Raw genomic sequence first — 12,295 nt, 5'->3', positions numbered from 1 at the left:
AAGAGAGCATGCACAAAAATGTTAACCTTTTAAAAGAGGCCAAAATATGATGTCATTTGTATTGAAATAGAAAATGTAAATCGTAGGAAAAATAATGAGTATGAATACTACTTTCAAAAGCCATGATAAAAAATGTTTTCTTTAAAAGCTTTGAATAGCCCAGAAAAATGCAGTGTGCAGCTATTCCAATGAGTTGGCATAGACCCTATGATAGCTATTATAAATATAAGTATTATTATTATTGTTATTATTATATTCCTTTTTGTTTGAGTACAGAAGTGCACATTTGAAACAGCTTGCTCATTATGATGAACAACCCTCGTGACATCATTGCTTCTAGCATGCAGCTGCTACCATTCTAGAGGGAAATGTATTAATAAAAACTGAGAACAAAGGCAGCAACATAAAATTATTACAAATTGAATTGAACAATAATCTGAAAATATGTGGAATTCACTAAAAAAAACACAGTTTTCATGTAAAATCTGATTTAAAAATATCTATTGAATATGAAACGGGCAACTTGGTATGTTCCCCAAGTCATCACAGAACTCAGAAGTCTTAAGAATCATATTCATTGAAGACCTCTACACTTACCACAAAGAATCTGATTATCTAAAGGTCTCTGAACTTGTGAGGTTCTCTAAGGAATCTTGCCAGGACTATAAAGCCCCTGTTGAAATTATCTAAAGGCAGTTTTACAATGGCGTGTTTTCAGACACTACCATCAGTGGCGGCTGGTGAATTTTGAAGATGGGGGTGCACTAGACCACACCCCTTGAAATGAGGCCCCACCCCTTTAATGAGAAACTATGTATATTTGATACACACTTCACACACTTACACAAACAAACTGCATACATACTGTACACACTACATACATATACACATTACACAAGCATACATACTGTACACACTACATACATATACACATTACACAAGCATACATACATACACACTACACACACACACAGACTACATACTTTCTTGTAATGCATTTCCTATTGAATATAATATAAAAGCTTTGACGTGACATTATATTAAACAATATAATTGTCAGTCTCAATGCAAATGATTAAATATTAGCTTTGGTGGAAACATGTTTTAGTACGTTAATAATGTATGTGCTGACTTGGTGATAAACTTCTAAAAATGTTCTTGCAGGCAGTATGGTGGTAGCCATATAGGAATTGTAGTTAAAGGGACAGTCTACACTAAAATTGTTATTGTTTAAAAAGATAGCTAATGCCTTTACTACCCATTCCCTAGCTTTGCACAACCAACATTGTTATATTAATGTACTTTTATATATGTGATTATGGAGCTGTCAGATGATGCACACATACAAGGTAATTACAGAGGTAAAAAGTGTATTAATATAAGTGTTTGGTTGTGCAAGACTGAGGGATGGGTAATAAAGGGATTATCTTTATAAACAATAAAAATTATATTGTAGACTGTCCCTTTAAATCTAGGATAGGCATATCAAAGATCTGGTATTCATATGTACATGAGAGGTATAACAGCATTAATAAAGCTCCTGAATGATAATGGGAGTAATCTGATGTTTTTATTACCCCATGCAACCATCCCAGCTCACCTTAAAGGGACATGAAACCCAAAATGTTTCTGTCATGATTCAGATAGAGAATACAATTTTAAACAACTTTCTAATTTACTTCTATTATCTAATTTGTTTCATTCCCTTGGTATCATTTGTTGAAGGAGCAGCAATGCACTAATGGTTTCTAACTGAACACATAGGTGATATATATATGCAGCCAGCTAGAACCTAGGTTCTCTGCTGCTCCTGAACTTGCCTAGATAAACCTTTCAGCAAAGGATAACAAGAGAAGGAATCAAATTAGATAATAGAACTAAATTGGAAAGTTGTTTAAAATTGTATTCTCTATCTGAATCATGAAAGAGAAGCAGGGTGAATGCCAAGCTAAAAGAAACATAGCTTATTAAAACCATTAGAAAACAGGCAGATATATGCATAGAAAATGGAGGTTGTGAAAGGAGAAATATTTATCTTACATTTTAAGATGACATCATATATATATTTTTAATAACACAAAATAAGTACAATGCAGAATTTCAATATGCAAAATTAAAGAGCTTTAGTACTAGCAGAGTAACTGTTATAGAAGCTTCAAGTCACACTGGGGGAGGGAGATTAGGTTTTAAAAATATGTTAGTGATTTACATGTATACAGCTCACACAGCACACACAGGGTCAGGGATTTCTCACTCACTTGTATTTGCAGCCAGCTAGCCCCTTTGTATCGCTGTAGTCTTACATACATAACCATTAAACAGATCTGACCCCCTCACCTAACCCCTGTACATGGCTTGTGTAGTAAAAACAAACAGTGGAGTCACAAGGCTGTAAAACTGTCAATCAAAAGCCTCCTGGATCCTCCGGTGCAGCCATTATCTATTTTTTTACTCTACATCAGCCAGCCTCCCTCACAGCGTGCTGCCTGTGTTTGTGACACTGCCTGCCTGTTAGTATGACAACAGAGCAGTGTCATAGTGCAAACAGTGTGCAGATAACGTTCCTCCCAGTCCCTTTTACCACTGACACAGCCACCGTACCTTAGTAATCCAGTTGGGTCACAGAAGGATCAAGGATGGTGTATCTGCTGCTATTGTTAGGGCTGCAGGATTTGCCTGTCCTCTGCTGCTTCTCAACCAGTCCCCACCAACACATGGCACATGTCCCCATGCTGGATGAACAGCAATTTTCATTCCTCATTTCCTCCTCACAGCACACTGTGCGCACTCGCAGTCAGTCACCTCAAAGAGAGTGGGTGGAGGCGGAGCTGGACTCTGGAGCTGACTGATCATCACGTGATCAGTGATGACGTATCCAGACCAGCTTAACACCACCTCACTGGCTCGTGAGCACAGGCTGAACTGTGCGATTAAGCCAGTATAGGGATGGGGTGGAGAGTGGGAGTGGTCTGCATGAAAATATACAGGCAGCTAATGAGACAGGCATGTAGGCTCTACCGCAAGTGCGGTTAAATAAAAAAAAAACAGTGGAATTGTGGAAACATTAAAAATATATAAATTAACAACAAAAAACAGTTTTGCTTTAACTTTTTGGGGGGTATAAATTAAATATAATTTTTCCAATAGGGGGGCTATTGGAAAAATTATATTTTCTTCAGAATTTGTTTTTCTTCTCTTCTTCTGAATGGGGGTTCACATCTGAATGGGGGTTCACGTGCGAATGTGAACAAATGGAGGAGCCTCCACTGACTACCATGTGATGTTGCAATATTTAGTGTAGTGGAAACAATGCATATTAAATTAAATTCAAGCTATATAACCCCAATACTTCTACAGTTATACAAAGCAGAGTTTGCAGAACAATTTGGTATAATTCTTGTGGGTTCTAACCAGAACGTTGAGGCCTACTGCAGCCTATCAAAGGATAGGCTCTCAACATCCCCCCCCCCTGTTATTGGGGTAAGTCATTATTACGTTTTTAGTTCCATAGAACAGTTCTCAAAACTATGGCATGGGGGCAAAGAGATCCTTCATGCTTTGGAAGCTCTGTACCCACAAAGAGATATGTAGAAGAGATGCGTGAGCACTATACACCTACTTTAAGAATTCATCTGAGAGGTGTCCTGCTGAACCTCCTGTATTTCATCCTGAACCAATTTTAATGGCTGTCAGAGAGTAGTACTAGTAGTACTGTAGCATGTGCTGAGGTGACTCCCCATTCTATACTTATGGTGATGAGAACCAGATTGCCACAGCACACAGAAGCTCTTGGAATGGCTGACAAGGGGATACCACACAAGTATATGCTACAGGATGCATGGTTAATAAATCATTGCAAGCCAGGACTAATTTGTACCTTGATCTACTAAGGATGTTGGCAACATCCCTTTATTTCCATACTGGTGGCTTTAAAATCTGGAGAACTTCCAAGAGACAACTCTCTTAATAGTTCAAAGCAAGTCATCTGGATCAGTTCTATACCATCTTTCGTGAATGTCTAATATATCGTACTTTTTGGTCAGTACATTTCTCAGACTTTCACATTTATTTTGTTACTGTTATGCTGATGGTTATTATCTTTTTAAACCTATACTTTACTGATGTAGTTAATCTCCCTCTAGGCATATAACAAAACATTTATTTATGCTAGAATTCCTCAAGGTGTATGTATCTATGTATACATGTGTGTGTATATATATATATATATATATATATATATATATATATATATATATATATATATATATATATGCATGAATCAGTTATTGTTTAAGTTTGAACAAAAGTTCATGGTTAAACATAAAATGTAATAGTACTGTTGTAACTGTATGTACTGTAATGTGTTTTGTAGCTATTACTAGTGACTATAAAACTGGTCATGCCATTTTAATGTTATTAAATGTAGAAAAAAAGTCCTGTTTATCAGAAAAATTCCATGGACTTATAATTGGGATTTATTCTACAGCTGACATGGCTGAATGTATTTTCATTATACTTAGCTGATTGCTTTTGACTTGATCTAATGTCCATTGGTATTATTTTTAAGTTATTTCATACAACTTAGCTTTTGTTTTGCAAAAGTTGACATCCATTACAGTTGGTTAGTTATGTCGCCAATTGACTCACTCAGTACATGACATCTTAAAGGGACAGTCTAGTCAAAATTAAACTTTCATGATTCAGATAGGGCATGTAATTTTAAACAACTTTCCAATTTACTTCTATTATCTAATTTACTCAATTCTTTAGATATCCTTTGTTGAAGAAATAGCAATGCACATGTGTGAGCCAATCACACAAGGCCTCTATGTGCAGCAACCAATCAGCAGCTACTGAGCATATCTAGATATGCTTTTCAGCAAGTGATATCAAGAGAATGAAGCAAATTAGATAATAGAAGTAAAGAAAGTTGTTTAAAATTACATGCTCTTTCTAAATCACGAAAGAAAAAATTTGGGTTTCATGTCCCTTTAAATAAAAATTATCTATATGTATAATGTTTGTGCAGAAATATATATTTAAAAACATACATAGATGCAACTACAGAAATGTGTTAGTGGGGTGTTGAAGGGTGAGCATGAGCTATATGTAAGGGAGATGGGGGCCAAGAGGGGGAACAATGGCTGGCATTTGGGGGACAGTGATCAAGGGGATAAGCGGTGTTATGAAGAAGCGGTAAGAGTATAAGGAGGAGGCTGTGTATAACAAACAACTGATGAGGAGGGCGCGAGTAATAAGAGGGTGTGAAGCAGGGATGAAATGAAGAGGAAGCTGTGTGAGAGGGTGGGGAAGATAGAGAATATTAGGGAGGTGAAAAGAGGTTGAGCAGGCGGTTGTGTTTGAGTAGTTAGGGTTAAAAGGATGAAAAGAAGCTGGTATGTGAAGGCTTGTTGGATCAAGAGGGTTAGAAAGATGTAAGGAAAAGGATGCTGAGAAGATGAGTTAGAGGGAGTGAAAGGTAAAGGAATGTGTGTCAGGAAATGGAAGTAAGAGATGAGTATGAGATTGTGTTTGAGGTAGAAGAATAAGGAGGTAATTGCATGTCAGGGAGAGGGGGAATAAAGGCGACCAGGGTCTAATGCAAAGGAGAGTAAGCTTAGATTGTACATTTTATACTATATATCATAGGTGATGTCACTAGCAATGTCTTTAATGATATAATCTATGATGTCATGTGTGATGTCATCAGTGTTCTCATTGATGATGTCTTGCAAAGCTCCCTAGGGGGCAATGGATGCAGTTTAAGTTAGGAATTTCCTTCCCTTTAAACGTTTTATAAATAATAAATTATAACTTTAACATAAGTTTTTTGCCAAATATATATGTAAAGAATCTGGAGGGAGCATTATTTAAGATTTAACTTCATTTTTTACTAGATCTCTTGAGCTTCTATATTTGAATGTATATTTGAGAATTAATCTTTTTCCAAGTATAGTTTTACGAGTTGAAAGGAAAAAGTTTGTGCTTGAGCAAAACCCGATGCGAGCAAACCAAATATCGTGACCACATTGAAGTATTCTCTCCATAGAAGTAAATGGAGAGCACAAACTGAACAAAGAACATACTCATGCACTAACCTGACAGGAGTTTTTAAAATGTCACATTCTAATGTTCTTCACATACAGAAAAATGTACATTTTATTGTAAATACATATTTTTATAAATGTCTATATATACCTATTCCTATAGATATATAGGTATAGATATGTATTTTACATTATCAAAATCTGACAAAAGTGGATCTACAAAAGTGGATCTACAAAAGTGGATCTACACGTATATGGAAGGAATTCACACTGTCCTCTAAGTGCTGTTATTCACTATTCTTTATATATATATATATATATATATATATATATATATATATATATATATATATATATATATATATATATATGTGGTAAAGTTTTTTTACTAACACCTTATAAAATATATTTTTGAGCCCTTATAACTGTTTATTATTTTTTAACAAATTGTTATCAGATAGTGTTAATATGAGTGTATCTTTACATTTTCATGTATTTGCTAGTGCAACCTGGACGGGTCCTCCCCTTAGTGTGGATCTGGCTATACAGGGGCATATAGATTTTACTCCACAAACTCCCATAGGTGTCCATGCATATCTCATTTTTTAAAAGCCAATTACTACTAGGGATGGGTGAATGTGTTTATATTCAAATTGAAATGTTAGTATGATCGTTATTGTAGAAATTGATTTACATAATCGAATGTTGATAAGAACGAATATTCTTAAAAATTCTATAATCGAATGCTATTTACAGTTTTCAAATGTCACTTTCGAATTCGAATGTTTATAAATAGAATGTCCACATTCAAAATTTCGAATGTAACATTCGATTTAACAAATACTATTCAGAATTTCAATAGTTCATGTGGTAGGGAATAGTAAATGAATACCTAATATATACAAATATATCAATTCGAATGTTAGTATTTTGAATATTACATAATTCGAATATTACATTTAAATAAAGCATTAGAAATAGTATTACAAATATATAAATTTAAATTTTTCAAATTCGAATATTGCATAATTTGAATATTACATTGAAAGAAAGCATTAAAAATAGTATTACAAATATATAAATTTGAATTTTTCGAATTTGACTATTGCATAATTCAAATCAAATTATTTGAAATTTGAATTGAATATTACATTTAAAGAAAGCATTAGAAATACTATTATATTAAACAAATGTTAGAATGTTGTACAAACATTCAAAGTTTTAAATGAACAAACGAATGTGTTAAAATTTGTTTCATTTTTCGAATGTTGCGAAACATTCGCCCATCCCTAATTGCTAGTCAACAATGCTGGTTTACATATAAAGACAATTTTAAGTTTTGAGTTTAGACTTGGGGGTCAATTTATGAAGTAGCGGATGCTGCTTCCGACCCACTCCGCTTCAGGCGGACCGCTGCTCCTTAACTCGTCCACCACCTCTGAGGTGGCGGACAGCAATCAGCCCGATTGATTGACACCCCCTGCTAGTGGGCGATTACCCGCGAATCTGCAGGGGGCGGCATTGAACCAGCAGTTCACCAGAACTGCTGGTGCAATGATAAATTGGACATTTCCACTTAGGGTGTACTCACTTTTGTTGCCAATGTTTTAGACATTAATGGCTGCCTGTTGAGTTATTTTGAGGGGACAGCAAATTTACACTGTTATACAGGCTGTACATGCACTACTTTACATTGTGGCAAAGTGTAATGTCTTTAGTGTTGTCACATGAAAAGATATAATAAAATATTTACAAAAATGTGAGGGGTGTACTCACTTTTGTGGGATACTGTATATTTATATGAATATATATATATATATATGTGTGTGTATAGGTATATACAGATATATATATATTGGAATATCTATTTAAAAATACCTAAAACATGAAGAACATTGGAATGTAAAATATTTACAATACATATACAGTAAACACATTATTAAATATTAAAATATATTACAAATGTTTTTTCTTCTTTTTAGGTATTTGAGTGGAAAGGGCTTCATAGTACACATACACACACACACACACATATATATATATATATATATATATATATATATATATATATATATATATATATATATATATATATATAAATGGGACAAAACGTAGCCAAACAGAGGAGGAAAGGGATTTGGGAGTAGTAATAGATAACAAGCTAAAGATGGGTGCACAATGCAGGGCAGTGGCTTCAAAGGCTAATTAGATACTAGCATGTATTAAAAAAGGCATTGATTCAATGGAGGAAAGCATAATTCTGTCACTATATAAATCCCTGGTAAGACCTCACCTTGAGTATGAAGTGTAGTTCTAGGGGGCCAATCGCAAAAAAAGATATTGCAGAACTAGAAAAAGTTCAGAGAAGGGCCACAAAGCAAATAAGGGGAATGGAGAATTTAAGCTATGAGGAGAGACTAGCCAAACTGGGTCTGTTTTCTCTAGAAAATGGGTGCTTGAGATGTGACATGATTACTTTATATAAATATATTCAAGGCCCATAATAGAGATGGCTGAAGCTGTGTTTATTCCAAGAAAATTGTTTTTGACAAGAGGTCACAATTTAAAGGGCCATTATACACTCATTTTTTCTTTCCATAAATGTTTTGTAGATGATCTATTTATAAAGCCCATAAAGTTTGTTTTTTTAAAAAATTTATAATTTTGCTTATTTTTAAATAACATTACTCTGATTTTCAGACTCCTAACCAAGCCCCAAAGTTTTATTTGAATACCGTCAGCTACCTTCTCCAGCTTCCTCCTGTTTGTGTAAAGGGTCTTTTCATATGCAAAAGAAGGGGGAGGGGGAGTGTCTTATTTCCCACTTGCAGTGGGCTTTCCAACTACCTTTTCAACAGAGCTAAACTGAAAGCTTCTAAGTACGTTTTTAAACCATTTTATACTGGATTTTTATATCAGTTTCTGTGCATCTTATTCTTTATAGTAGTGTCTATTACATGCAGTTATATGAAAATGAGTGTATACTGTCCCTTTAAGGTTGGAGGAAAGGAGATTTAATCTCCTGCAACGGAAACATTTTTTTAACTGTAAGAGCAATAAAATTGTGGAACTCATTACCAAAGGAGGTAGTCAATGCCAATACCCTAGATACATTTAAAAATTGTTTGGATACATTTCCGGCTAGAAACAAAATTCATGGATATGATTGCTTGTATTGAATGGGTCACCTTTTAGTGGGATTAATTTAAGCTCAACTGGAGCTTTTTGTAAGTATATTAGATTTGTATAGGTTGAACTTGATGGTTTTTTCAACCTCATCTACTATGTTACTATGTATAAATATATGTATGTGTGTGTGTATACATGTGTAAATATTATATGTGTACATATGTAGGTATATGAATGCATAAATACACATGTACATATGTATATAAGTGTACATACACATCATTAGACATGTATATGTATGTATATATACAATATAGACCTTTCCATTCAAATACCTTGTCATATACCATATACCTTTTAACTTTTTATTTTTAAGATTAATATGATTCTTTTTTTTTTAGATAGTGTGTATATATATATATATATATATATTTTTTTATATATATATATATATGAGTGTAACACTTTATTTTAATGTATATATGTTGTGTTTGGTGCAACTTTCTTTCTATCTCTAATCCTAAGGACTTCATTCACACTAACCTGATGAGTGCAAATTTAGTTTACTTTAAACTTGTAATAAGAGAGGAAGTTAATGCAGCCTGGATACAAAATAAATCACCCTTTGTTATCAATTGCAGTAAGACTTGCAATCAAGCCTTATATATCAACTCACATGGGCTTTAAAAAGAAAAATCATATAATTTAAAAAGTCAGTAAAGTTCCACCAGCGTGTCATGTGAGAGTGGAATTTTCTACTGTTAGATTTCCTCCAAAAAGCTCATTTTTAGAGCTAAGAGGAAAGGGAAATTTGCCTTTTCTTTGTAGCTGACTTTTGAATAAACTTGTCATTGTAATACTGTTTGCTGAAAGCCTGAATACATTTCAACAACCCTTTATTAATGTATTTATTGGTTAAAAAAATCAATATGTTTATTACTATCATGGATAAAGGAAACCTAAAATATATTGAGCAATTGTCTTTCCCATTTTCTACAGTGGATGCCATTCAAGCTTGTAGCACAGTTTTCATGGAAAATAAAACATCCAACAACCCTGGGTCTGCAGATTCATCAACATCACCTAAACAGCCAACCCCAATACAGAAAAGTGTCAGAAGCTCTAGTCTGGTGAGCATGAACAGTGAGATGTCTGGGTCCTCTGAAAGCCTGCCCTCTGCAAAGATCGCTAACAGTAAGAAACCTTATGTGCTGCAGTGTGTGGCTGTGTTATCATTGTCTATGGATTCAAGACAGAGCAGTATTCTGACATTTATATGAAAAAACTATTTCATAAGATTACCTGCTGTGTTCCACTACATGGAATGAAAACTTTGTCCTGACTATAGCTTTCACATTAAAACAAAATTATGACAAATGTTAGTCTAATGTCTTTAGGTCAATGGAGGGTTATTGAAAAATAAATATTAAAGGAATACTATAATGCTTGTAACGGAATAAGCTAGATTTTAAAGGGACACTGAACCCAAATGTTTTATTTTGTGATTCAGATAGAGCATGCAATTTTAAGCAACTTTCTTATTTACTCCTATTATCAATTTTTCTTTGCTCTCTTGCTATCTTTATTTTAAAAGCAGTAATATAAAACTTAAGAGTCGGCCCATTTTTGGTTCAAAACCTGGGTTATGTTTGCTTATTGGTTGGCTTAATGTAGTCACCAATAAGCAAGAATTATCCAGGGTGCTAAACCTAAAATGGGCCCGCTCCTAAGCTTTGCATTCCTGCTTTTAAAATAAAGATAACAAGAGAACGAAGAAAAAAATATAATAGGAGTAAATTAGAAAGTTGTTTAAAATTGCATGCTGTATCTAAATCATGAAAGAAAAAAAACATAATTTATGTAAGAACTTACCTGATAAATTCATTTCTTTCATATTAGCAAGAGTCCATGAGCTAGTGACGTATGGGATATGCATTCCTACCAGGAGGGGCAAAGTTTCCCAAACCTCAAAATGCCTATAAATACACCCCTCACCACACCCACAAATCAGTTTAACGAATAGCCAAGAAGTGGGGTGATAAGAAAAAAGTGCGAAAGCATAAAAAACAAGGAATTGGAATAATTGTGCTTTATACAAAAAAATCATAATGACCACAAAAAAGGGTGGGCCTCATGGACTCTTGCTAATATGAAAGAAATGAATTTATCAGGTAAGTTCTTACATAAATTATGTTTTCTTTCATGTAATTAGCAAGAGTCCATGAGCTAGTGACGTATGGGATAATGACTACCCAAGATGTGGATCTTCCACGCAAGAGTCACTAGAGAGGGAGGGATAAAATAAAGACAGCCAATTCCGCTGAAAAATAATCCACACCCAAAATAAAGTTTAAATCTTATAATGAAGAAAACTGAAATTATAAGCAGAAGAATCAAACTGAAACAGCTGCCTGAAGTATTTTTCTACCAAAAACTGCTTCAGAAGAAGAATACACATCAAAATGGTAGAATTTAGTAAAAGTATGCAAAGAAGACCAAGTTGCTGCTTTGCAAATCTGATCAATCGAAGCTTCATTCCTAAACGCCCAGGAAGTAGAAACTGACCTAGTAGAATGAGCTGTAATCCTTTGAGGCGGAGATTTACCCGACTCGACATAAGCATGATGAATTAAAGATTTCAACCAAGATGCCAAAGAAATGGCAGAGGCCTTCTGACCTTTCCTAGAACCGGAAAAGATAACAAATAGACTAGAAGTCTTTCGGAAATTCTTAGTAGCTTCAACATAATATTTCAAAGCTCTAACTACATCCAAAGAATGCAATGATCTCTCCTTAGAATTCTTAGGATTAGGACATAATGAAGGAACCACAATTTCTCTACTAATGTTGTTAGAATTCACAACCTTAGATAAAAATTTAAAAGAAGTTTGCAACACCGCCTTATCCTGATGGAAAATCAGAAAAGGAGATTCACAAGAAAGAGCAGATAATTCAGAAACTCTTCTAGCAGAAGAGATGGCCAAAAGAAAACAAAACTTTCCAAGAAAGTAATTTAATGTCCAGTGAATGCATAGGTTCAAACGGAAGAGCTTGAAGAGCCCCCAGAACCAAATTCAAACTCCAAGGAGGAGAAATTGACTTAATAACAGGTTTTATAC

The 12,295-nt window shown here is 34.2% G+C and overlaps 1 protein-coding gene across 1 annotated transcript in view; it reads left to right on the top strand.

The window, feature by feature from the left end:
- PITPNM3 (PITPNM family member 3) overlaps nucleotides 1-12,295 on the top strand; it is a 753,676-nt gene that overhangs the window by 662,206 nt on the left and 79,175 nt on the right. Inside the window, 1 exon segment of the mRNA XM_053705246.1 lies at nucleotides 10,176-10,370. Within this exon segment, the coding sequence (XP_053561221.1) occupies nucleotides 10,176-10,370 (195 nt within the window).

The sequence above is a fragment of the Bombina bombina genome, chromosome 3 (genome assembly GCF_027579735.1).
Source record: "Bombina bombina isolate aBomBom1 chromosome 3, aBomBom1.pri, whole genome shotgun sequence".
NCBI classification, from domain to species: Eukaryota; Metazoa; Chordata; class Amphibia; order Anura; family Bombinatoridae; genus Bombina; species Bombina bombina.
This window is presented reverse-complemented; position numbering and strand designations above follow the sequence as displayed.